The sequence below is a fragment of the Ciconia boyciana genome, chromosome 8 (assembly GCF_034638445.1).
Source record: "Ciconia boyciana chromosome 8, ASM3463844v1, whole genome shotgun sequence".
Taxonomy (NCBI): domain Eukaryota; kingdom Metazoa; phylum Chordata; class Aves; order Ciconiiformes; family Ciconiidae; genus Ciconia; species Ciconia boyciana.
The window spans coordinates 51,435,896-51,463,658 of NC_132941.1; the positions used below are offsets into that span (position 1 = coordinate 51,435,896).

The following is a 27,763-nucleotide window of genomic DNA, read 5'->3' on the forward strand; positions in this document are numbered from 1 at the left end:
GGGGGCAGCTGATCCCCTGGTAGCCAAAAAATAATCTCTGTGGGCCCTCGGGGGGCTGAGGGCAGGGAGGACTGGATCAGTCCCTGCAGGGGTGTCATCTGCTTGTTATGAGAAGCTGCTGTGTGAGGCAGAGCTTGGGATCAGGTGTCCCTTGTTATGATGTGGCATTTAAGGGTGGGTAACAGCAAAGTTGTTGGGTCTATGCTGAGAATGGAGGTGAGAGCTGATGGGTCCTTGGAAAAGGGCAGCCTTGTGTTGTTTCAAGCCATCTTCTTCCCAGCTTTCAGAGGAAAAAAGAATAGTAGCTATGTGGGAAAACAGCTGAGCAACCGGATGAGGCAGCTGATGCAGCCTGGGGCAGTGATTCACTCCAGCATCCTGAATACTGCCTAGAAACACAAACCTCTTGTAAAAGGATGAGATCCCAGCATCGGGGGAATTGTCACCGCAGGATTATTTTGGGATGATCAAAGCTGTAAGTCTGAGCCTGCTTCAGGGTCCCTTCTGACCTAGCAGCCAACTGTCCAGCTCTGTATACGGTGGTATGAGAGTACTGTGTGCTTTCCACCCAAATTCTGTGCATTTCTCCTCTCTAACCCTTCTGTAAAGTCTTGTTGTGTATTAATAAATTTAGCTAGTTACTATTTAGGGGTAGCAGTACAATTGCTATTTTTGCTCTTTGAAAGCTTTAAATTGGATGTGATGGTAACTAGAGATGCTCCTTGGCCAGGGTCTGTGCTGCAGCTTCCTGAGCACGGGTATAGATGGAGCCAGAAACACAGCTGTCTTGGGTTTCTCATCATGCCAAAATATCATCAGTGGAAATAAGCTCCGAGAGCAAGGAACAGACTTCAGAAGTGCAAGGGAGGGTTTTGGGAAAGCTGAGTGAGCTGGGTAGGGCTAAACAGTGTCCAAATCTGCAGGGGATGGTTTTAATCAGAGTTTTAATCCATTTTAGTCAGTTTTGGCTGAAATGTGATGTGGCTGCCGTGATGTCTGCAAACTTTCTCCAGCCCTTGCTCACAAGATGGGGTTTCCAGCAGCTTTTTCTTCACTGTTTTCTTGCTGGCTGGTACCTGCCGTGGCCTCCCCAGTGCTGGGTGGGCTGGAAGGATGCCTCCCTAGAAAGCCTCAGGGGAGGCCTTCTTCTCAGCCCTGGGGTCTCTGACTCAGGCTCTGGGGGCCTGTTGCTCCCAGCCCCACGTGCTCCCATGCAGCTGGAGACATGCTGTCTGACCTCAGGCCCCTTGTCTGATTTACCGCGATGAACTCAGCTTTGTAGCCCGTCCTTCGGCATCCTCGTAGCCCTTCCCAGGCGTGGAAACATCTGCAAGCGTCACATCAGCCGGGCTGTGCTAGGAGGGAGGGAGCAGCTGTAGGGGCTTGTCCCCCTGCACCCCATCTCCGGCCCGGTCCCCCATCCGCGCCGCAGCCCCCGCAGGCCCTGCTTAGCTTGCGAGGCCCTGGCAGCGCCGCGACAAGTAGGTCACGCCTCAGGGGAGCCGCTGCTGCGCCCGCGCGGCTTCCGCGCGCTGTCCTCCGAGGCGCATGCGCAGAGCCGAAGTAAACACTTCATTTCCCACCCATCCACCCTCCCCCCCCGGCGCCGCTTCCCTACACAAAGCCCATGGCGCATGCGCTCTCCCCCACCCCGCACCTGCGTGTTGTCCTACTGCCGCCTCTCCCCTTTCCCGGGGCCTCTCGCGCATGCGCCGAGGGCACCACACTAGCTCTCCGCGCAGGCGCCATGGGCAGCCGCGGCCTCGCCCCTCCCCCCGCCGGCCTCCCGAGCAGGCGCAGTGCGCGCCCTTCCGCGTTCGGCGCATGCGCCGTGAGCGAGCTCCCCCTCCGCCCGCCCGCCTGCTCCCTGAGGTAACTCCCTCTCCTCAGTCCGTTGTTCCCGCTCGAGTGGCGCGGTCCCGGCAGCGCGGCGGGGCGGGGGGGGGGGGGCGTTAGGCCGTGGCGGCCCGCGTCGTTCCTCCCCGCGGAGGTAGCAGCTCTCCCGGCCCCCGCGGCCGTCCCTCTGCGCGTTTCCGAGCGGGGCGGCTGCGGGCAGAGCGGTGCGGACCGGTTGGGGCCGGTTCCCCGCGCAGGCGCAGGGCCCCGTAAACAGGAAGCAGCGGCGGCCCGGAGCGGCGGAGACAAAGGGGTTGCGGAGAGGGGAAAGAAGGGACTCGGGTTGGCTCGGCTCGGCCCGGCCCAGCGAGCGGGGGTCCTGGCGGCGGGCGGCAGGATGGTGCAGAAGGAGGGGCAGGTGGCGCTGGAGGAGCCCCAAGGCAGCCCCAACCCGGCCGGAGTGCCAGGCGCTCCCTTAGAGCCGCCGGGAGCCGCCGCGGGGCCGGTCCCCGGGGGCGAGGAAACCGACACCGAGACGGAGACCGCGCTGGGCTCTCGCCGCTTTCTCTGCGGCGTCGTCGAAGGTAAGAGCTCTCGGAGGGGGTGTCTGATATGCCTGGGAGACTGGGGGCGTGGAGGGACGGGTCGGTGTTCCGGGGGGGCACGACGGTATCCCCGGGAGACTGGGGGTATTTGGGGGGTCGGTATCCGCGGGAGACTGGGGGGGGACGACGACTGGTCCCAGCTGGCGCTGCTGTTCCCCGTCTCCTCCCCCGGCCCAGTACGGCGCCCGGAGGAGCCCGCTCTGCGAGCAGGGTGGTGCGCGGTTCTTGGCCGAGGCTCTCTCCGCTAGAGAGGGCTGGGGGGCGGGGAGGAGCCGCGGCTCCCGGGCGGGGCTGCTGCCCCAGGGGCTTGTGCTGGAAGCTGTTCGCTAGCAGGGAGTGCCCCTTTGATGGCAGCTGTTCGGTGGGGTGAGGGCAGGCCTGGCACCCCCAGCGGGCCGATGATTCCTAGTGGAGGCTGAGGCAGTGCTGTGGCTCGCTTGCTAGTACGTGTCTAAAGGGGGGAGGAGGTAGGAGAGAGAGAAGAGCTACTGTGCGATTATCCCAGTGGTACATGCTCTTCCTGCATGCCAGAGGCTCACATTCAGTTTCCTGGGTAGGGAATAAGTGATTCCATAGACATCTGTTCTGGAATTAATATTAAGTGCTCCCTGTTCTCTCAAGTGTAGTAGCTTACTATTTTAATTGCACTGTAGAACATTCCTCGTCCATCTTTTGGCATAGTTGCAGCGTTAAAGGGTTTAAATTGTTGCAGAAGCTGCAGAATAAAGGGACTCTTTTTGCATTTCTTGGTAACTACAGAATTTATCTGCATTTCTGACAGGTTAGTTAAGGTAGATGGTTGAAAGCCAGCAAGAAAAACGGTTTATTCCCAACATAATAGTTGGTTTGGAATTGTTCTAAATTCCTGTGGACTGCTATTATTTCTGTACCTATAGTGAATCTCCAGTAGGAGAACAATCTGATTAACAGATGGAATGGAGAGGGAAGCAGGCAGTTTATCAAAGTCAGTATCTGCATTGCTTGCAGAATGCCTTTTGTTCATATCTTAAAAAGAAAAGACCATTTGGCTTCTGCAAATGTTACTGTGCAAAGTGCACTAGGCCCAGTTAATGCCTTTATTTTTTAGCACTTACTAGGGTTTAAATACAGTCAGCATGGAGAGAGATGTCTTTACTTTGTTAATAGACTTAATTCTGTGAAGATAAATGCTAAATCGAAGGCTTTGGAGACAGGTAACAGTGAACAGAAATACAGATTGTAACCACATGTTTTCTCATGTTCCTGCCGATACATCTTGACCATGGATCACCTGTTCATCCAGATTTATATCGGAACCACTGCGTATACCATAGTCACTTTTCTTGTTATCCTAGTTACATTGTTGATGGCCTCTGCATATGTTTCAGTGCAGGTGTTCTCAACTGTACTGTGCATAAAACAAAGCAAGAAGATGACCTCTGCCCAGTGAAGCAGTCTGACACTAGTTAGGAGTTACCAGCCTAACATTAATACGCGTACAGGAAAAAAAGGAATAGGGGAGTGTTTAAAAAAAACAAAAACCAAACAACAACAACAAAACCCAACAACAGAAAAACTGTTGTGGTGAATGAGGTAAACGGTAGTGGGTGAAAACATCTGTCTCTTTAGTGACTCAAAAGAATTATAGGGGTAAGAGAAAAACAGGGATTAACTTCAGAAGTGTACATAAATACTTAAATGTAGTACAGCAGTTAACACAGACTAGAGGTATGGTGAGATTAAAGCAATGAGATGGAGAGTTTGGATCTTTTGTAGAAAAGAGGGGGGGAAATTGGCCAAATACTGGGTGAAAGTACTGGGTGTGCACTCTAAGAATGTGAAGAACTTAAGACAAATATCAAATTCACTGTTTTGGGGAGTAATAAGATCTAAGAGAGTACTGGATACAAAGTCATGGTGCTCTGCCTCTGGGATATCCTGGCTTTTAGTGGTGGAGAGCGTGGTAGCTGGGATGAGGTATTTGGTGTGATCTGTTGACTTTGTATTAAGGTGACACACAGTCTTGAAGGAGTAATACAAAACCAGGTTGATTTTTAGTTGGACAGAGAGATGCAAGAATTGTCATCAGCTGGTGACATTAGTAATCTAAGAAATGTGGTGACGGATGGAAAAGTATCACTTTGGATTAGCATGTTCTCTTCAGTCTTATTTAATTAGTTTTTGTTATCTGATTTTCTTTTTTTTTTTTAATAGTAGGCCCCTGCTCTGCTTTAGGTTGGTAGGTCTGAAACAGTAGTATCATAGGTAAAGCAAAAGTGTTCTGAACGAGTTATGAGACATAGGTGGTATTCATTAGGTATCACAGTATTTCATTCCTTTTGCGGGTTCTTGAGCTTCCTCAGGGCAGCATCAGTCAGAATTAGGTAACGCTAGTGAAAATGAGAGATTTGTTCTGGGTGAGAAACTGGGAGGTTTTCACGCCTTGCAACTGCTCTCCTGTTTGTTCTTCTGTTCAACTGTCCGTTTGTCACTCTGCAGTTTGTGGGGAGCAGTAGTTGCGCAGCTTGGCCACTTCGTGGCGCCAGTTAGTCTAAGATCACTCTCTGAGACACATTCTTAAAACTGGAGCCTGCTTTAAGCTTCTTAAAAGAGCATTGTTCACTTAACAGGTAACTGAACTACTTGTTCAGTTGCATCAGTTCTGAGTTTTGAAAGGTTGTAGGATGGTGTGTTTGACCTCCATGAGACCAAATATTTACAGATTTACAATGGTGAATAGCTCTGGAAATGAAGATATTGTCTACCTTTTGAACTGGTGTTCTGTGAGGACTTGTGAGCTTTGTGTATTAGGAGCATCATTCGTCACTGAGTGGCTGTGCTGTTTGAAAATAAGAGCTTATTAAATTTCAATGTTATTTTAGTCTCTGGTCTTTGCACAGACTGCCAAGCTGAAGCTTTGTTTTGAAGTGCCCGCTTGTGGTTGAACTGTTTGCACATAGGTCTAAGTGAATTTACTTGACTAAGAGTGCATTGAGAGCGCTTTTTAAAGTATTGTGTTTCTAGAGTGTAAGGATTAGATTTAAAACCAGAAGCAGTTACAATTTCCATGGAATTCCATGACTTTCAATATATGCTATTCTACAATCACTTGTGTAGACGCTTTTATGTGATTATTCAAATAGGTAGTCTTAGTTTGTAAAGATGTGGGAGTTGTAAAGTAAGATACCAGCTTGCAAGTTAATTTTGACAAGGAGCCTATTAAACTGAATAAAAGGAATGAATTACTAAGCATTTTGTTGACTCACTTGCACACTTTTTTTTAATTACACATCACCTACCTCAGTATGTATTTATATACTCTGTGTGTGTATTTAGCATTCTAATCTGTACCACTGGTTAAGCATTTTTGAGCTGGTAAATATTTTCAAGTGTCTTCAGTGTTCACATTACAATCAAATCTATTTTGTAGGTGTCTGAAGTGATAGTTTAATTGGGTTATGACTGTTCAGTCTGCTCTTAATAATAATGCTGACTTGACTTGTCAAGGGCATATGCTCATGAATACAGTTTGGATTCTGAAAATTAATTGCTTCAGTGGCCAAAATGATAAGACCTTAGATCATCAGAAATGAAGTAAGTTATAACTGCATTTTAAATTTAGGTCAGTTTAGGTTATTACACTTTCCTAATGCTGTCTAACTAGATTTTTTTTTTTTTCCTTTCTGGTTTGGGAAGCTTTTTGATGAATGTAGCAGAAGAGGAAGAAAATGGTGGGTTGTAATATAATGTTTCATGGAGCAGGCATAATCTAACATCTAACTGGATAACTTTAATTTTGTTTCCCATAGGATTTTATGGAAGACCTTGGGTTATGGAGCAGAGGAAAGAACTTTTTAGAAGGCAAGTCATGCTTCCTCTTACTGTAGCACATTCCATCGCAATATAATCATAATCTTCCACTTAAGCCTGAAAAGAGTTATTGTTTTAACCTAGAGCAGCTTTTTGCCTAATATCGATATTCTTAGGGGCTCATATTCATCTTTCCATCTTGCCTAAACTGAATTTATCCAATATCAGTTGTGCGTAAAGTTATTGTGACTTAATAGGATAACACAGTGTTCAATGAAGAAAAAAATAAATTAGGGCGAGTAAAAGAATTAGTATTAGATCAAGTAAAACATAGAATTCCTGACTTTGTAGACTATTCTCCCAATGAAGGCTTTTTTCCTATGTTTATAGACTTCAGAAGTGGGGACTAAATACATACCTGTATGCTCCAAAGGATGACTACAAGCACAGGATGTTCTGGCGAGAAATGTACTCTGTGGAGGAAGCGGGTAATTGCCTTTATTTCCCCTGTGTTTTCTATAAATAGGCTTTTGAACGAATTGGTCATTACTACGTATGCTTGTGTGTGTTTAATCACGGTAGCCATTTCCAAAGGTGAGTGGAGACCTGTTCTTAATACCCTGCAGATGTATTTGGTGGAGCTTTGGTACAAGCGTGGATTTACTACTTTTAACTGTAACTCTACAGATGATTTCTAAAACTGCTTTTAAGGCTTTGTCTTACGAGATTTACTTTTTTCCAGGGAAAAGTTGCTCAGAATTATTCCTCTGGCTCCTGAACATCTGGGCCATATTTTGAAGTGGAAATTATTTGCTTCAGAAAAGAAAAAAGATTGATGAGCAAATAGCATGCCCTTTCATGTGATTCGTTAAGTGCTTGTCTCAATGTAAAGAGTACCAGTCAGAAAAGCAGCTTCTGACTATTTAGTCAGAACATGAAAGACCTGTTTAAGCTGGTGTGAGGCTTTTTATCCACCTCTGGCATTTATGGGATCTACAGTGTTTTATTAGCCTGTGGGGATTATCATTTTCCTTGGGTGAGGGGAAAAATGATACTCGCTTGAAATTAAATAATCTTTCTTGGAGACCACTTTGAATCACTGCAGAAATATAATCTAAAGGATACTGCAAGATAACTGCCAGTAAAAACAAAGATTATTAAATACTCTAAAAATAATTCTCTTTATTCATTGTGTGGAAGATTAAATTTGAAGTTTGTTTCTTAAAGCAACTACTTCTGCACAGTGATGTTAAAAAAAACCCTTTTTCATGTGCCCCGAGCTTCAGTCATATGAATAGTATGTGAATCAGTGTCATGCGGGGTGATACTACTACATTGAATTGTCTCTTAGTATGTGTGACAAAAGCGGAAAAAGTGAGTAATAATTCTAGAATTGTTGGTGTGCATACTGTAAAAACAGACTACATCTAAATTTGTCTCACAACATTGAGATAAAGAGAATTTTTAAAATCTTTTAAAAATTTTAACATGGAAATTAACAATACAAGGACAGTTGTTATATTCCTTTTGGCATAATTTCTGAGAACTCTTCCAAATAATTTGGTGCTCTCTGCTGTGTTAGTTTTAAGAAATTCCAGCAATTATTTTTTATTATTATGGTAGCAGAGGCGTCTGCATTTTATAATTTGTTTATAATGATGTCTGAGATTTTTTTTAATTGTTGAATCCTTCTGAAATATTTGAATTTTATTTCCAGAGCAGCTAATGACTCTAATATCAGCTGCACGAGAACATGAAATAGAGTTCATCTATGCAATCTCGCCTGGACTTGACATCACTTTCTCCAATCCTAAAGAGGTATCCACATTGAAACGCAAGCTGGACCAGGTAAGTGTGTCAAACTTACCATAGTTGCAGTGCTACTTAATTTGAAAACTTCAGTACCCTGCTCACTCTTGCACCTTTTCACTAGCTGCTTTAATGTGTTCAGCACTAGTGTTAATTTGGATGCCTCTGAACAATTCCAATTGACATGTTCAGGTTGCATTGCAGAAGTGGTCAGTGATCATCTAGATTTAAAAAAAAAGTCTCATCTTGTATTGGATTCTGAAGGCTGTCCTTGGGATCTTGTCTTCAGAGTATTTTAGGGCCTTGAAACCAAGATGCATTTCTAAAGCAAGAATTCTTATCCACAATAAACGCCTTCGGAGGCAGGCCTGACATACACATCTTCTTTGTTCTCATAATTGACTTCTCTCTTTTGTCCAAACGCTGTTACAGAGTTAGCTTTTTTCCAGCTGTCTGTCCAGTGAGATCAGCTTTGGATTGTTAGAACTGGAACAGATTGCAGGTCTTTCGAGGTCTAATCTTTGAGAAGAGCAGAGCAGTGGGTCGGAGATAGGCATTCATCGTGAACAGATACCAAAGTCTGTCTTGCCTCCCCTACCTTCTCTCCCCTATTCCTGTTGCTTTTCCTTTTAAAAATTCTACAGTTTGATTTTTAAAAAAGAAATAAAAATATTTTAAAAAACTAAACCTTTTGCTCTTGTCTCTTGTATTAGGTTTCCCAGTTTGGCTGCAGATCTTTTGCACTGCTGTTTGATGATATCGATCACAACATGTGTGCAGCGGACAAAGAAGTTTTCAGTTCCTTTGCTCATGCTCAAGTCTCAATCACAAATGAAATCTATCAATATCTAGGAGAACCAGACACATTCCTTTTCTGTCCTACAGGTAAAATGAGATGAATCATTTAGTTCAGCCTTAAAGGAGGGGCCCTATTATCTTACTGGTTGAAAAGCTGGTTTAATATTTAATCACTGCTTTAAGGAGTATTTTGGGGTTGTTTGAAGAAATTGACTTATAAAGAAATGTTCAAGTAATTCAAATATATGCAGAGGTTTTGCCAAATCTGCATATCTCTAAAAGGCTTAATGCCAAGCAAAGGAAGCAGCTTGATAGAATGGTTCAATAAGTTTGAACTGAAAATTAGGTTAAAGGAAGACTTCTGTTTGACTTGTACTGAAATCTTTTTTGCTTCTTGATCTGGCTAGCAGTTAGTTTCTTAGAATTTTCTTAAAGTAGAGGTAAAGCACAGTCTGCTCACGTCTGTCATTGGTACCTGTTTTTAATAAGATTGCCCACTTTTACTAGTCTCTGAGTTGCTTTATTTATTAAAAAATAAGATGACTGGCACTTGAGTCCAATCGTTGCTTTTTTAAATTGCAAGCTTCCTCTAATACCTGTAAGAATATTGTAAGGGAGAGAGAATCACTATGTTCAGTGGTGTGGATTGTTGCAAGGAAAATTCAATTCACTAGCAATGTTAATTGCAATGTTAGCATTATTAATTTGTTTATCCCCTTACACTGTAGTCGTTTGGTTCTGTTGCAGACCTCCTCTTTAACTTTAGAGAGACATATGTTCTGGTGTTAATATTTTTTAGGTATTTGCACTTCATAATCAGTCTTAGGGTTTCTAGTTCTCTTGCGTATTGTCTGCTGTAACCTGCCCTTCTATTTATGAATGTTATTAGTTTTTTTCCTAATTTTGACATTTGAGCAATTTTAAATAAATTATCTACCTTTCCTTTCTGCTCTTTATGCTAAGTATCATTCATAATGTCCTTCTTATTTATACTTTAGACTTTTGGGCCTTTGTGATTAATTTTATAGATGTTTCTCTTCTCAAATGGTAGTATTCTCTCAATGTGTTTGTGGGACAGTTGCGTATGTTGTCACATGTGTGCATCCTTCTACTAACAGTGACATTCTCTTTTCCTGTACAGAGTACTGCGGAACTTTTTGTTATCCAAATGTTGCCCAGTCACCGTATTTACGGACTGTAGGAGAAAAGCTGCTCCCTGGCATCGAGGTGTTATGGACAGGTAAAAATTGTTTTGTGTGGGGTTTGTTTGGTTTGGTTTTGGTTTTTTAATTCACTGCTGGTGTTAAAAATGAATTCTCATAAGTATTCAGGAAAATAAACTATCCAACTACTTGAGGGTTGAATCTTCAAGTATATGCAAAGGCCTGTGATTATCCTGTTTCCCTCTTAGGTCCGAAAGTTGTATCTAAAGACATTCCAGTAGAGTCCATCGAAGAAGTTTCTAAGATTATCAGGAGAGCACCAGTTATCTGGGATAACATTCATGCTAATGATTATGATCAGAAGAGGCTTTTTCTTGGGCCTTACAAAGGTCGGTCAACTGAGCTCATCCCTCGACTAAAGGGAGTTCTGACCAATCCAAACTGTGAATTTGAAGCCAATTATGTTGCTATTCACACGCTTGCAACCTGGTACAAGTCTAACATGAATGGAGTGAGAAAAGATGTGGTGATGAGTAAGTATGTGTAACTGTTTGCCAGGATCTATGTTTAACCCTATAGGTCATAGTGATTTTAAAAATTATTTTAGCCTTTCCTTACCAACTTTTTCTTTTTAAGATCACCTAGCATTTTCTGTCCCATAATTAAATGACAGTTGCCTGAAAGATAATGAGCATCTAGATTGTTTTATTGACTTCCTGGGAAGTATCTGTAGCACATGCTCTCAGATAATTTCTTAGTCTTGAGAGTTATCTGTGGTTGTATAAAAAGCACTCTCAGCAAGCAACTTTAATGCCCAAATTTGACATAAGTGTCTATGGATTTGATTTCATTGGAATAGAAGCAGTTCAGATCAAAAGAGAAACTCTGAATACCAGAATATCTAGTTTCTGCAGACTGTTTCTGTGTTGACATTGATGGTGACCATAGTTTTCCATTTTGTCTAATTAGAATGTAATGCTTTGTCCTTCTTTGTGAAATAAGGCTGTTAGAGACTTGAATGCTTTGTCTAATGTGATTTTTCTTTTTTTAATTTTAAGTGGAACTTGCATAATAACTTTTTAAAACTTGTCTCTGTAGCTGATACTGAAGACAGTACAGTCTCTATCCAGATTAAATTGGAAAACGAGGGGAGCGATGAAGATATTGAAACAGATGTTCTCTACAGCCCACAAATGGCCCTGAAGCTGGCCTTAACGGAATGGTTGCAGGAATTTGGGGTACCTCAGCAATACAGCAGTAAGTCTGATGTGGTATTGTTCGGGGGTGGTAGAAAAATGGGGTTAAGTGTTCAGTACTTGCATTTAGATTAAAACTATTTTACAGATCCTGGTAATTTGTATACTTTTCAGTTGGAAGTATTTTCTGCCTTACTAATTGAGGAAACCTTAATAAAGAAAGAAGAATGCTTGGCATTCTGCAGCAAGCTTGCAGTGCCCTGACTGATCAGCAGAAGCAACCTTGATGTATGATCCTTTGGTGCTTATGATACAAGATAGGAAAGAGTCCGGATCTTGCTAGTCCCCGTTGTTACTAGACTTCCATGGGACCTGAGAGAATAGGAAGAATAGTCTTTTTCTGAAGTGGGTATTAGATTATTGTAAACATTAGTTCTGCTCCAGAACGGTCTATGTTTTTCCAGTTGTTTTAAGACGGCTTTATTTTTCTGAGTTTCTGTGTACAGAAACCAGCTGGGTTCCTTCCAGCATTGTACCCCTTTCTTGTAGCAATGGGGAGCGTGGGATCTGGGTTAAAATCTGTTTTTCTCAAATGTGGGTTTGAGGTGGTCAGAGTGCCCTTCTCTGATAACTGGTGGTGGAATGGAAGAACCTCTTCTGCACCAGAGCAGAGTTGGGAGGAGTTATCCTTTTGAACTGCTGTAGGGTTTTGGATCTTTCTCAAACTCAGTTGCAGCAAAAACATTGGGTGAGGAGTAGTAATTAGGGTGTCATCTTTCTCCATTTTCACAGAACAGTTTAGGTTGGAAGGGACCTCTTGAGATCTCCTAGCCTAATCACCCTGCTCAGGCAGGGTGATTTTAGAGCAGGTTGCCCAAGACCGTGTCCAGTCAGGTTTTGAATATCTCCATTTTCTCTGTTAAAGACACTTTTGCAATTGAAATATTTAAGCATCAGTCCTTTTATTTTGAAGTGTGCACTAGATCCAAGTAAAACTTTAACAAGTCGATTGATACAGAGGGAAAAAAGTTAACTTTGAGAGCTTTTTATTCTGATGGCATAGTCAAAAACACTGCTGGCAGCACATAAATATTAACTAATTTTCCTAAATTTTTCCCCATCCTATCTTTGATTACCAGTTATATGGAGGGGAAACTTGCAAAAAACAAAGTCAGTAGTTAGAATCACAATGACAGAAGTGAACAGGCAAAGTACCAAAAGGAAGCGGCACTGATCAGATGCCGTGGCAACAGAATCATCCATGATTTGCAGGGGTTGCTGATTTGAATGTTAGTTGGCAGATGTTGAAAACTCTAAACTTGTTTCTTCTTATTCTCAGGTAGGCAAGTGGCCCACAGTGGTGCTAAAACTACTGTAGGGGACGTAGGGCCTCTGGTGGCACCATCCTCTTTAAATGCAGCAACTGTGGTTACCACAGTTTACCAAGAACCCATCATGAGTCAGGGGGCAGCGCTGAGCAGCGAGTCGCCGGCCTTGGTAAAGGAGGAAGAGAAGAAGCAATCTGATGAGGAGCCAATGGATATGGTGGTGGAAAAACAAGAGGACGCAGACAAGAATGCTAATCAGATACTGACAGATATTGCCGAAGCCAAGATGGCAGAGGAGTTGAAGCCAATGGATACTGATAAGGAGAGCATAGCTGAATCGAAGTCCCCAGAGATGTCTATGCAGGAAGACTCTGGTAGTGACATTGCCCCTATGCAGACTGATGAGCAAATTAACAAAGAACAGTTTGTGCCCGGGCCAAATGAAAAGCCTCTCTACACAGTAGAACCAGTGACTTTAGAGGACTTGCAGCTTCTTGCTGACTTGTTTTACCTTCCTTATGAACATGGGCCCAAAGGTGCACAGATGCTGAGAGAATTCCAGTGGCTCAGAGCAAATAGCAGTGTTGTCAGTGTTAATTGCAAAGGAAAGGATGCTGAAAAAGTGAGTGTGAATCTTGTTTCCTTTTAAATCAAATCCTGAGCAATGTTATCTGTTGTCTGTAATAGAGACTGATGTTCCACTTCCTAGAACCAAAGGGTAGTGTATAACTAACCACAGGTCACAGTAACTTTCATTCCTCCAGTGGAGTCTACTGTTTTAAGCCCTCTATGCCGCATAGCTATGAAGGCAGTCTGGTGTCTGCATTTGACCAGTGATCCCCATTCTGGCCTCACTTCTAACAGCCATAGAGAATATCCGTGAGTTGTGTGGTGTGGTAGTCTGTGCTGGTAAAATGAAGTAATGAATTGTATAGTCTTCCTCCATATTTAGAGGGCCTCTCCTCCCTAGAAGGCTGTGTTTGATCTTGTGGATCTTTTGCCTCCGTTCATAGATAGAAGAATGGCGTAACCGAGCAGCCAAGTTTGAAGAGATGTGCAGCTTGGTGATGGGGATGTTCACTCGCCTCTCCAATTGTGCCAACAGGACAATCCTTTATGACATGTACTCCTACGTCTGGGATATCAAGAGTATTATGTCAATGGTGAAATCTTTTGTGCAGTGGTTAGGTAGGTGCATTGGGAGCCATTATAATCCCAGATAGTGGGGTTTTTTTGTTTGTTTTTAATTAGCCCACGGGGAAAACAAAGTATTAGGCAAATGTGTTTTCTTGGACATGGGGTCTGGTTTGACCCTGTTCTAAAGGTTTTCCTGTCTCACTATTTGAAGCAATGCTTGCTGTGAATTTGCTTTGGTATTATAAGTGAAGTCTGCTGGATGCTTAAGGTTGGAGGCCTTGATTTTCTTCTTGGGCTAATGAAACTTGAATCTCAGCTGACACGTAAGTGTTGACTTTACCTTACTCTTGACTGAATGCACACTGGACTATGCCATGTAACTCCTTGGATACGTTGGTGTATGATTGGAAATGACACTACGAAATGTGACCACATCAGCCATCTGCTGCTTGCTCTGTCTTGATAACATTATTGCTGTCTTCAACAGAACAATTGCAGAAGCGACCTTTCAATGGGCCTGGCCAAGAGGAAGACGATCCTCCCAGCCCTGTGCGCATGCGAGCTTTAGCGTAAGGCTATTCTGGTGCAAAATAATTTCCTTTAAACACTTTCCAAATTGTTGATTTTTTGTTTTTTTAATTTTATTTTTTGGTAATGGATGGAAATTGTGGAGCTCTCTAGACAGATTTAGTCTGAGACTTAAACTGATCTTGAAAGTTTTTTCTTTTTTTTAAATGTGTGGCTTTTTGCTTTTGGTGGTTTTTGGTTTTGTTTTGTTTGTTTGGTTTTTTTGGTTTTTTTTTTTCCCTGAAAGACTTTTGGGGGATCCTAAGTTGGCAGATAGCACCAGCATGGCCTGGGTAATTCTAGTGACCTCATTTCACTTTCAGGTTTCAATCCAACTGTAAGGACTATGCTGTGGACTTGCTTGACATACACAGCAGGCAGCAAAGCTGATGGTCTCACGTCACAGTTTTTGTAGCTGTCACAAACCTCACAGTGGTTAACCATTACACAACCTTGGTCTAGTCCTAGTGTTTGGATTGTCTTTAAATGATACTCTAAAACACTGGCAGGTTTAAGCAGGGACAAAGAAGACCTGTTAAGTCGTCAAGTCAGTCCGTGCTCAACAGCTTCCTGTGTTTTGTGCTCATTAAATATCTGATCCCTATATGTATGGTTGATAAGGAAGAAGAAATTTTAAGACTGCCTTCTGCAAAGTACAGAGAAGAAAACTAGCTTGGGAGGAAAACTCGGCAGCATTGTAGTATGTTAACATCTCTGCCTAATGCTGTTTAAAAGCTTTAGTTCGTGCATTTTTAAGACCAGCATGACACAACTCCCCCAACTTTACTATTCTTGCTGTATGTTGACCTTTTAGCTAGAAAGCATGTTCTCTTTTTGATAACTTAATCTGTTTTAAACTCCAGGCCAAAGCTCCATAAAGAGAACAGTCGTTCTTGTAATCTCTAAACATTGAGGGTCCAACTTAAGACTGCATTTCAGAATTATCAGACTACCTACTGATTTCAGCTGAAATTGTCTTCAGTTTTCAATGTCCCTGTAAAGTTGGGTTCAAGTCTTTAAATGCATCAAATATTTGGAATAGTTCACGTTAGAAGCCAACTCTGTAAATACTAGCTCTGACTTTGGCACTGTTCTGTTCCAGTACTCAAACTGGTATTAGATAGTTGAAAAATTAATTTTAAGAGTTTTTGACAGTTTAATACTCCTGTGCTAACAGTGCTTCTGTGAGAGGGGATGCTTTTGTCTTCAGCTTGCATTGTTATCACTAGTGCAAATACATGCAGAGCAAAGGTCTTTGATGAAATACATCATTATATAAAGCTAAGTACGTTGCAAATCCAAACAAATTAGTTTTCACAACGGTGTGCTCAATGGTCCACTGAATATTCACTTCCTTCACCTCTCCTCCCAAGTCCAGCTAGCATTCAGTCCCTTAAATTAGTGTGGCTGTACAGTACTATGGATTACTAATGACTTCTATTGTCTTCTTCCCCATTGTGTACAGATGGGAGAATCCTCAGCACAAGTTTCTACTGCTATTGGATGGACAGCGCCAGATGTTCACAGCGCGTCGTCATTAATTAATTAAAATGGAAAGGTTTTGTCTGTGAGGCAGCTCAGATAGATTAGATGTGCAACAGGCATGAACTGAAGTCACATTTGCGCAGCGACTAAGGCATTAACTATGTTTTTCATTTATACAGCTCTTCATTCACGCAGCTCTTTACTGTAATAATTGGAAGTGCTAGTTAAGTTGTAGTCTCAAAGGACAGACAGAACTGTCTTCCAAGTTATTGACTAAACCTCCTTGTGAAGGGTGTCTTTTTACGTGAGAATTCTAAAATGTGGGAGTAAACCAAATTCAAATTCTGATGCTTGGATTGTTTCTGAAATTTACCATACTTAGGGTACTTTTTATTTAACATATATTCCTAAACTCGCATAAATGTCAAACTTGGCACACTTTGGGACTCTCTGACTAGCACAACATACTTGTCTGTACTGATCTGAGACTGTTACTTGAACAGGAGGTAGATTGCTGTCCACAAAAGGAAAAGAGTATTTGCGCTGCTCATCTTGTCAGAAAACTAGGCAGGTAATTGAAATCTCCGCTCCAGATACCACACTTTTTGAGTTTATTTCTCCAGAGTTGTCATTTATGTTAGTTGTTGAAGGCTGTGGTGCCTTGCTGGCAAAACAGTATTAGAAGTCAAACAGCTAATGGAATTTTCTTTTCTAAAGCAAGCGTAAACTAAAGCTGACCACTTCAATGGGCCTGCTGTGGCTGGTTGATCAGCAGGAACACTGCACCGAGCACATGCATCTGATATGCTTGAGGAGGAAAAATAGCAAGAAGCTAAAAAGTAAAGCTAGTGTTATCTGTGGCCAACAGGGTGTACTAGCTAAATTGTGAGTTCATTCCAGTTAACACTACTTAGCTTTTTAATGTGCCAGCAGCATTGTGAAGGTACGGCCTGGATTATGTAAATCTACCTAGTCTCTTGCAAGAATACTGTTTCATACAACTGTCCTGGCTGCCTGAACTGTTCCGGACTGTTTGCATATATGGCCAGTCCTAGTTTTCTGACAAGATTAGAAACAATCATTACTAAAATGTGACTTCAGAAAGGTCCATTTTTTTTCAAGGGGCTGTGATAATGGCATTTGTTTGATCTAAAATTTACAATAATAGCTATTGAGCCACATAGCTTCCAAGATGTCATCTTTTCGTAGATGAAATGGATGTTTCTGCTACAAATATTTAAAAAAAAAAAAGTACAAAATGTCTGGGAAGTTTACATAATTGTGCATGGCACCATTCTTGTGCCTTCTGGTCTGGCATGAGGTGTGTTAGCTGAGTCACCTCACCTGTTCTGAGGCTAGTCTGTTATATGTGACAAAAAATTTGGAATACTGCAATTAGTGCGCAAGCACAAAATCGTTATAAATCATACATTATTACAGCCTCGCCCTAAGCCCTGGATTCTAGCTCAGTTAGAGAGCTTTTTCCACAAGTGTGTGTTAGCTTTTTGGACATGTTAGACACCCAGGAAATCCCCCTTCTCGTAACATTCTCCGCTTGGATCTGATCTCAACAGGGTGTCGTAGTCAATCTTCAGCACAGTTCTTAAGTGGAGACCAAGAACCCTGGGCCTTTAGAGGTGGTCTAGCAGGAGAGTTCCAGGTATCAATATGACTTCACAACTGAATGACATTTTCTTTGTTTTATGAGAAACCTTTTGTTGCACATCAGAGGTCTGGAAGGATTGGTCTGCCGAAGGCTTTCTGGTCCAAAGCCCATTAGCCTTACAGCTTGGTTTAAAATAATTTTCCTCCCCTTTCTACAGTAATTTCTCAAGGAGATGCTGCCTGTCCCACGCGCATGCGAAGCGCAGCGGCTTTAGTTGTACATTTCACATTGTTTCTTTGCAGGTCGCACAGCATTTTTATCTGCGCCCGCAATTGCACAATGCGCGCATGCTTGTCTGCCGATGGGAATTCCATGAGCAAAAGGGATAGTCATCCAAATTTTGGTTCCTCTCCAAATAAAGCTGTAATGCAGTTTGTTGCAAAGATTTAAATTGGCAAATACTCTTAAATCGCTGTTTATACCATGTTCAAATTTGTTCATGGATTTTTCAGGCGCTATACTTTTCCCCCCTCACAGGTGCTCTGCGCGCAGCAAATTGAATCAGCGCATTGCTTTTGGGATAAAGCGTCTCCTCTGGCCAGTTAACCCTCTTCAGACCAAACCTTTCCTCCTGACATTCTATGTTCTTATACAGAGACAGTGTAGATATGATTGGTAAAAAGTATTTTAAAGCAGATAAGATTAACAGGCTCTTAATGTGCTGTTTCAATTGCATATTTTAAAACACCAATTGGATATTTTCTATTCAAATAAGGTCTTTGCATTTGTAAAGCATACCAACCCCACCTTCTTCTGGGGTGCCTGCAAGTAGCCAATGTTAATTTGGGAGTCTGCAGTGCACACCCAAGAGCGATGGGTTTTGTTGTTCATACAGTCATATTAAGTATTTTGTTTTCACAGCGTTTGCTGCCTATTGATGGGGCAAATGACCTCTTTTTTCAACCGCCTCCATTAACACCCACTTCCAAAGTGTACACCATACGACCCTACTTTCCTAAAGATGAGGTAACTGCTTTTGACACTTGTCACTACTGTTGTTGGTGATACATTTCCTTTTGCGGCAACACTGGTTACTGCTGAGTCCCTTCATCCCCTAATGAAACAGATGTCCCGATATCTTGCTCAAGGCACAAATGCAAGCTCACAGGAAAACTATGTTAAGTGAATTGCTTATGGTTCAATAACATGGTGTGCAACAGTACATGTACACCCACATCTTGATTCCCAGTCTCCCACCCCACCACCTTTTTAAATCTGTGAGATTTAGAAATAGGGAATTGCCTTCCCTATTTCTGAAAGGCAAATTAAAGTTGTTGACGGCTGGTAGAGGAATTGTTTCAGTGGGGATACATGCAATGGATTAACCTTAGGGGTGGGTGTCTATACCTGTTGACTCAGTAGGTATTGTGGCAGCTGCTGGTATTCTCAGAGCTATATAGACGGAATGTTGATACTGCGTTTCAAAATGTAGCTGCAAAATGTGGTGATACTTCAGCCATTCTTAACATTTTAGTTACAGTTGTAAACTTTTCAGTTTGTGTTTGAAAGAATTGTTGTCAAATCTGCTTTGGAGTGTTTGATACTTTGAAACCAGGAATTCTGTATGAATCGTTATCGATTAGAGCTTTTTTCCCGTTGTTTTCCGCTGAACAGATCAGTAGTGTAGTTTCATTCCTATTAGCTTAACAAGAAGAATATTTGAAACTGATGTATCAACCAACAGTTAGTTAATGCTCTTCATGGATGCAGTTTAAGCAATGTGAGGATTAATGTAGCTTGAACTTTTGCATTTCTAGCGCCATTAAGATGAAACATGTTTCCTTTGAAACATAAGTATCTAGGTTGAGTTTGCAGCAGATCAAGTGAATCCTGAGTTTGAAGCCAATCAGACGGTCACGGCTCACACATGAGGACATGTCCTTTCCTGCTACTTTTAGCCTAGCTCTGTCCTGTGCTGTTCTCAGTAAAGCAGCCTTTTCCATACCTGAGTGCAGGACTGTACCTAAGCTGGTTTGTTCCTTTGTAGGCGATGGACTTGATATTTCTAAGCCACCTAAACAATTGGTGATGCAGCTAAACATGCAATCATAAAGAATACTTCTTCTGAGGAGGAGTTCCCTTTTTTATGACAGGAGGCCAGAGACATGTCAAATGCAAAACCTTTTTGTTGAAAAGTGTGAAGTTTCTTATTTAAAGTGCGAGTGATACAATTTTACTCTTTAAAGAGCTTTGGGTGAGAGCCTGTTAAGGTGTAGAAAGTCAGGGTGTGTCCATCCTTCGCAGTGGTTAAATTGTTGCACTTGAACATTGGAGGTTTTGAAAAGGGACTTTGTAGCACGAGTATTGCTCTTCAGTGAGTGTTTGTTTGGTAACTAACCCTCCGGATTAATCTTGTGCTGTTAGAATGTGCAGGAGGTTGACCTCCAGCCTTTCCTTCCCAGCCATCAACTTAACCACAATGTTTTTGATGGGCAACTTTAAAAGTTACTTTTGGGGAGGGGGAGGAGGATAGACCCTTTCTCATAGATGGATACTCTTGTTCTGTGTAACTTAAATGCCTGTCAGTACTAGTTTACAGTGGAGCTGTTCATGAAATCTCTCTAAAACAAAGTTGTTAGCTTTTGAATGCAACTGTTGACTTGAAATCATCTCTTCTCTCCTCTTAGGCATCTGTGTATAAGATCTGCAGAGAAATGTATGCTGATGGAGCTGATCAACCCTTCCATAGTTTACCAGATTTAATTGGAGACAAGTATGTATTAGGAATGAATGACCTACAGAGGTTGTTCTGAAGGATGAAGTCCTGACACTGTATTTAATTTGAATTTTTAAAAGTGTGTGTGTTTAGGAAGAATGCAAAGAGCGTTTGATTTAAAAAAAAAAAAAAGTCTGCCCTGTGCAGGCCTCAGGAAATTGGGGTTTTGGTTTCTTAAAGATACCATTGACAGTTATGTCTTGATTTATGCTCTGGTCACCTGTTGTGAGCTGTTAGAACAAAGACTTAGCTGAAACCTCTGTGTTATGAAACCGTGCATCGCAGTATCCTATTATTTCAGATTTTGTGAAAGTATATCATGATAGCGTCTATAGTTACCTTCTGGTATTTTTTTGCAACCTACCATAGTTCTTCAGATAATTGAAATTTTTTTGAGGATGAATCTCCAGCCGACTGCCTTGAGTTTTTTCTGAAATATATGTTATAGATTACCTGTATCAACTTCTAAAAAGAATAAGCAATGACAAGTGAAATAAAGTTTAAAAAAGACATTAAATCTGAGTTGTAAAATGATCTAGTTTGCATATTTTTTTTAATGTCTTGAGTGTTTAATTTAGATAGAACTTTGTAAAGAGGCTGCTCTGTGGGTGACAGGAAGGTAGTTAAAGGATGTGTAACTGTTATCAAAAAATACCCAAAAGAGAAGAGAGAAGAACAAGGAGGTAATGGCAGCAGAGAAACTGAGGGCAAAAGGTGAAGGAAGTTTGTGTCTCTGGTGAGTCAGAAGAGCAGTGTGTATGGAATTAAATGGTGGGATCCTGAGGTGCAGATGTTGCTCATAGCTGAGTTTTGACAGCTGATTGGTCTGTTAATTAATGCTTTGTAGGAAATAATTCTGTGACTGGAGGACTCTGTCACTTCTTTGGTTGACCCTAGGGTCTCCTCCAGAGTACCCGAAGACCATACTTGTTCAAAGTGACCTTTTGACTGAATTTGGACACTTCTTTCTGCAGGTTAGTAGGAGGTCTGCTTACCCTCAGCCTGGATTACTGCTTCGTCTTAGAAGATGAGGATGGCATATGTGGCTATGCTTTGGGAACAGTTGATGTGACTCCTTTCATTAAAAAATGCAAAATGTCTTGGATCCCTTTCATGCAAGAAAAATATACTAAACCAAATAGTGATAAGGAGCTGTCTGAGGCAGAGGTTGGTATAACTCACGAGATGAGAACTGTGTGCTGAACTCTTTCTTTCCAAAGCAGGTCTTTGTTCTTCTTTTGCATTTTGAGTTTCCATGTAATTAAATTTTCATACCTTTCTGAAGTCTTTGATGAGCATGGTATCTGACACCTTAGAAGGTGACAGGAAAATTATTCACTGCCAGTCAGATACAGCTGTGTGTTGTAATACACCCACGAGGTGTACTTTAGTAATAATCAATGCCGTAAATGTAAGCCACCTTAATCTAGAGAAAATTACACTTTGAAAATAAAGGATTGCTTCTGCTCTGTTCTCCTGCAAAATGAGATCTTAGTTTCCCCATGCTGCAGGTAAGGCTAACCCCTGATAGTTGCACCAGCTTAAGTATGGAAAACAAATTAAAGAGACTTGGTTTTGATGTTAAAATCTGAGCTATTTGTGGAGTGTGGCAGCTGTAAATGGTGCAAAATGACATCTCACCTTTAGCAAGTTGCTAAAAAAATTGGTATCTTGAATTGGTTTTGGAAGAAATTAGAAAAACAATGTCACTGAACTGTCAGAAACAGTGAAGAATTCTAGCTGATGCATTTTTGTCAAGGAAAGAAATGCATTTAATACTAAGAGGTGCCGATCCAAACCTGCATGTGGAAGGAGGTGTGGACAAAGCTGTAGTAGAGGCAGGCCCAGAAACACCACTTCTTATCCTTTTACTTCCCCTCTCAAGAGGGAAAGAATACTTTCCATAAAGTATTCTCCAACAAGTTGTCTGAATACAAAGGCTAATGTCAGACTGTCAGACTAAGGGAATCCCCAGCTGGTAAGGGCAGGGCAAAAATAGTGTATATGGCAGTGTGCCCTTGCTTTATTTGACTAGGACTTACACAAAATCTTAAAGGAGGTCATGGCTCTGAGAGCACAGGCCTTCCCACAAGCAAAGCTTCCTGGAGATGGAATGAAATGTTTGTCACCCTATTGTGAAAATGGCTGCTACTTATAGGCATGTTTGATGGGGGAAAAGTGAAGTACATTTTAAACAAAAAAAAAACCAAACCACCAAAACCAAAAAAACCCCAGCCTTGCAGCAAATATCAGTGTTCTGGGGTAGGTGTGACTAGAAGCTATCGTAATAGCTCCACTATTACTACTGAAGTGGAGCTAATTCTGCAGTCTATAGGTTTTATGACTTGATTCTTCTATATTTGCACAGTGCTGTGCTTTCAACTGTATATGTAAATTCAGATTTTGAAACAAAGCTAACGCATATAAGTATATCAGAAACTAAACACGGCAAAGCTGTAGTAGATACAGCAAGGGAGAAGGGGTCTTGATTTCCAGAAGTTTAAAGCCAAGCTTCAGAGAGAAAGCAGGAGGCATTTTGTACTGATAAACTAGCTTTTCCATTGAGATGTTTAAGAACATTTTTTGCTGTTGGTACATTACCCCAGGATTTCTGCTGTTGGTACAATATCTCAGAAAAGTCTGTTTGTTGAGACTATGGGCTTGAGGGATGTTCCTGGGAGTACAGAGGAGCTCTTTGTACTTTGCTCTTGAGATAGATGCTGTGGGATTTTATCCATTTAGCCTTTTGATGATATAAAGCAATGTAGAAAATATTCAATAGTTGCTTAGAAGCCATTGTCATTGAAGATCATGTATGGAAAAGTTTTCTTACAGAATAGGACTGATTTGGTTTCCTTTACAGACTTTTTTACCTCTTGATAATCCTAGTCTCCTCCACTTTGGTTTGAAAAGCTCCCTTTCTGTACTTTTTAGATCATTTGATTCAAATTGTTGACTTCTAATACAGTTCACTTGTTCTCTAGTTTACTTAAATACATCTTGAGCCCCAGGCTTCATGGGGTAAATAAAATGTTTCACAAAAGAAAAATCCAGTCCTCTGACTTGTGTCATACTGTTGTGAGCTTGTCTTGCAGTTTTGTCTAGGTTCCTGTCAGGGAAGTTTATCTGGTATCTGCTTTTCCTGAGGTTAGTTATTATTGATCACAAGAGATGAATGCATCATCTCTAACTGCTTCTTAGCCCCACCTGTATCCTACTCCTTGATAACCTGTTTTACCTCTCGTAGCACTTCTGTGGTTGGAAGAAACAGTTACCACCTTTGCCTTGGTGCTTGAAGCCAGCATGGCTAGCTTTGAGCGCTTTCTATGGGATTGTCCCTGTTACAGCTGTGATAAAGGAAAGCCCAGGGGAGCAGGTGTGGTTCTGAACCTGAAGTAGCTCAACAAGTTTGAAGTAGTAACTTTGAACAGAGACTCTCCTTGCAAGAGTCTGGGAGATGGCAGTTTGTAGATTTGAAGGGATTGCATTTAAACTTGACCTCAAAAAAAAAAAAAAAGTGGGGGTTGCTATTGTTATGATTCCTTGTGCAATGAAGTCCTGGTTTGGGTTGTTATGATAGTTATGCAAGAAATTAAGTTAGGTGGCTCGTTTACTTGAGCCAGTGCTTCCTAAAGGTTTCAAAATCCAGTAACCAGCAGGGGGAATGACTTGAGTATATTTCAGATTTGGCTTTGTCTGCTTCTGCGTTACCGCACTTGACTGTTCCATTCCCATGAGTTGCATGAAGTTAACATCTGATGTCACATTCCCAAAGACTGGGTGATTGCTGTAGTCTTTAGTGATCAACAACATCCTTCAGTGATCAACAAGGCTTATTTCAAGCTACAGACAAATTTGCCTTTGTTGGGGCAAGTAGTCCAAGATAATTGTGTGGACATGAGAGATGTTTCCAGTCTGCTGTGAACCAAAGAATACATGTGGAAGGTTAGGACACTTAGAGCTAAAACTACCCATGTAAAATACAAAGAAAAGGAATAACTGTTTGTTATGGGTTGGCTTATGGCTTTTCTCACTTGAAGTGTGGGTCACTGAGAAGCCACGTAAAGAGTCTTGCATTCCTCCTTTGACAGTCTGAGAAGCTTCTGTAGCCTGCCTTTTTATCTGGAGGACAGAGGGCAATTCAGCAGGTAAGGAACAAAGTGACTGTCAGAGGTGTAGTTGAAAAGCATGCCGATTTGGAGGTATACTCCGTGAACAAAGCAGCCTCCCTTAATAAAGATGAATGAAAATGAAAAGCTGGATAATGATTAAATGTCTGTTTCCCATATTCTTTTCAGAAAATAATGCTAAGCTTCCATGAAGAGCAAGAAGTATTGCCAGAATCATTCCTTGCCAACTTCCCATCATTGATAAAGATTGATATCCACAAAAAAGTGACAGATCCAAGCGTGGCCAAAAGTATGATGGCCTGCCTGCTCTCTTCTCTAAAGGCTAATGGTAAGCTTCTTGCACTCAAAATTCCTTGTTTCCTAACTACATGTTAGTTCTAGGATGCAAGGCAAGCTTGGGATGGTTATATTAACATACTGTATTTGCATGTCAGCCCGAGATATTCGATTTCTGCCATAGTTGGCACTCTAGATTTAGGTAAGTAGTTTTAAAAGCTTTTGGATAGCTAACTTCTGCTGCTGTCTTCGGTAAAAGGTAGCTTTTCACTTTAGCCATTATCCTGCAAATTAGAAAATAGGAAGAACGGAGGGAGCAATTTGGCAATGAGAACACACATTTTTACATCTTGAACAACACACAAATGTTTATATTTCCCCTGCTGGCATTGGTAATGATGCCGCTTCTTATGTGCGGCAGTGTGCACTGGTGGGTAATTACCAAAACCTTCAATATGGGGAAGTACTTGGCTGCCCGCCTTACTGCGCACCTGAGGTTCACAGCTCCTTTGCGCGATTTGGTGCCCTCTTCTAGTGCTATTTTCTGAGACAACATCAGAGTTTCAGGATGCTTTGATGTGAAATAGAAGGTGTGCAGAGGATTTTTTCAGACTGACAAGACATCTGCAATGTGCAGTCCCTTTAGGGGATGGTCAGCTATGTTGCCATAAATCTGGTCTTTTTTGGGCACTATGCTCCATATGGAATTGCATCAGTGATTTCATTGGGTTTAAATGTTAAAATAGGTGGGAACTCTAGTAATATTTGATGTCTGTGCTTTTTACAGTAACTCTTCTCCTACAGTGTTTTGTTTGTTTCTTCCTTCTTCAGGCTCCCGTGGGGCTTTTTGTGAAGTGAGACCAGATGATAAAAGAATCCTGGAATTTTACAGCAAGCTGGGTTGTTTTGAAATTGCTAAAATGGAAGGATTTCCAAAGGATGTTGTTATCCTTGGAAGAAGCCTGTGAAGTGCTTGACAGCGAACTGTTCCAGTACTGTAGTCCCTTACCAGCTGGGCAGGTAGTGGTGGGGATCTTCATATGGTCTAGCTGCACAAAGCCAGCAATAAGCCAGCTTGGTAGAAGGGGCTATGCGAAAATCACCCATCACACATTCAGACTGTAATTTGTTGGAAGAGGATAATGCTGCTGAAAACACTGTTTTAACAAAGAGAAACCTTGTCCTCTCCTGGTCCTGTGTGAAGTGCCAAGGAATCTTGCATGGGCTATAGCTTCTCGGAGGAATCCCTCTCAGTCAGTGCTGTGGTTGACAACAGTTCTCTGCATTCACATATCAACAGAAAAGTGGTCTCTGGTGGAAGTATCTATAAAGATGCAGGTTTTTTCTCTGTCATAGAGCAGGATGTGCAACTGGAAGTTGCAGAAATGGGAGGGATTGCTTGTGTCAATCAGCAAATTTAAAGATAAGTAGCTACAGTTCTATTTTTTACTATCTTTATGCTTGTTGATAAAGCAATGACCTGTTGTCACTTCTAATGACCATTGGTTCAAGCTTTGTGCTTTGTTAGGGACAAATGTGCAGTGGTCTGTGGCAGAAGTCACTTAATGACAAACTTGTAAATTTCAGTGTATATAAACTTAGCCGTATGCTAACTTTTTGTTTACCAGTTTTTGTAACTTTTTCTTTTGAAAAGTGAAATGGTATAGGTCCAAGATGGCACTTTTGAATAACCTAAAGCCACAACAGAGAGCGAATCTGTCCTCAGCGCTGACCTTTCTTGTTGTGCCTCGTATCCAGGGCTAGAAACTGACCATCCTGGGTAAGGGGAGCGGATCCCAAATGATCGATCCTTCCTTCAGACGGCAGTTTGTCACTGCTTGAGGTTATCATCATTCCCCTGGGACTGAAACAGCAATTCACGGGGTGGTCTGCTGAGCCCGTTAATTTTGGTAACATTCACACGGGATTGTGGATGAAAGCCGGTGAGAGGGAGAGAGCTGGCCCACAGCTGGGATTTGTCCCTGGAACAGTCACCATGTTTCAAAGCCTGTTCGTACTAGTTTGATTAAATCAGGGTCTTCAAGTCCTGCACATTTGTATCAAATAACTTTTCTATAAGAAATGCCACAATAAGCACATTTTTACACATTATTTAAATGGTTACCTACTTTTAAATGTTCCAAGAGTTTAATGTTTTTACCCAGGACTGACATGTTTGGCTATAGGATGGAATCGGTGTGGTATGGGATCTGGTAGTGAGGTAGTTGCATCATTTATGAAATTGGTATTTCACAGAAGTCCCGGTGTCCCAGATACATAATTGGCCAATGGTATACACCTTGCAGTACCTTGCTTCTTTCACCTGCTGCCATCAGCTGTCTTTATCTTCCTTTTTAATTTTCCTGGGCTTTTTTCAGTGGTGCGCAAAGGAAGTTCAGTTCCTTTTACAAGCCTCCAGCTACACAGAGGTTAGGCAACCTGGAATGAATGGCATTAAGACTGCAGTAGTGTTGTCTGCAACCTGTAAGGAGATGCTGTGTTTGGCCTTCTGGTGCAGGCACATGCAGGATGGTGGGTGTTTTTTTGTTTTGTTTTGTTTTTTTCCTTTTGCAGAATGTGAACAATTTTTTAATGCGGTAGCGAAGTATTTAAGTTGAAACAAGTTCATTTCATTTTTAGAGAGAGGTACGGGGTTGTGCTATGGGATTTCATGTAAGTCAGAGCTGAATGCCACTAGTTTTTATACAGCTTTGAGTGCATGTTGAGTAGCTGATACCTTGGTTTATCAGGTGGGAGAGTTTTGTTTCTTCATGGATACCAGAGTCAACTTATTTTATCTGGATGCGTAACATTACAGCATAGGATGCTTGTGGCCTTATTTCTTGGCTTTTAAGGAGTTGCCACATTTTCTCTTCCTATGACTTTGTTATTATTATAGAAGTTAATTGTATAAGCCTATGGAATGTCAGGCCAATACCATCATTCTAGGATTGTAAAGTGATATGTTGACATATCTTTCATGGTTATGAATTTTCATTAAGGTTGGAATGCCACTTTCATTAATCTGTTTCTAGATCAACAGTATCTGTAGCAGAAAAAAAAGACCTGTAAAACTGTATTTGAAGACCATGCGAGAAATAGAATAAAAATTGAGAAGTGAATGTAAATAAGAAATGTGTATTTTGTGTGTGATGTTCCAGAGCCAGAAGTGGTTCAGCACTGCATGTTACATCACTCCGTACGTGTTGGATGCCCTCAGGATCAGCTGGCAGAGAAACTTTTCTCTGGTTTTGGTGGTGGC

General features: G+C 41.7%; 1 protein-coding gene across 1 annotated transcript; it reads left to right on the forward strand.

Moving 5' to 3' along the window:
• Positions 1–1,916: 1,916 nt before the first annotated feature.
• OGA (O-GlcNAcase) lies at positions 1,917–27,623 on the forward strand. Its single transcript, XM_072869331.1, has 16 exons — positions 1,917–2,420; positions 6,230–6,281; positions 6,621–6,718; positions 7,948–8,078; positions 8,753–8,924; positions 9,979–10,077; positions 10,249–10,533; positions 11,099–11,257; positions 12,536–13,146; positions 13,538–13,712; positions 17,288–17,373; positions 18,241–18,345; positions 20,007–20,092; positions 21,070–21,262; positions 24,394–24,553; positions 25,333–27,623. The coding sequence occupies exons 1-16, from the start codon at positions 2,234–2,236 to the stop codon at positions 25,467–25,469; spliced, it is 2,736 nt and encodes a 911-aa protein (XP_072725432.1). The 5' UTR covers positions 1,917–2,233; the 3' UTR covers positions 25,470–27,623.
• The last annotated feature ends 140 nt before the right edge of the window (positions 27,624–27,763 follow it).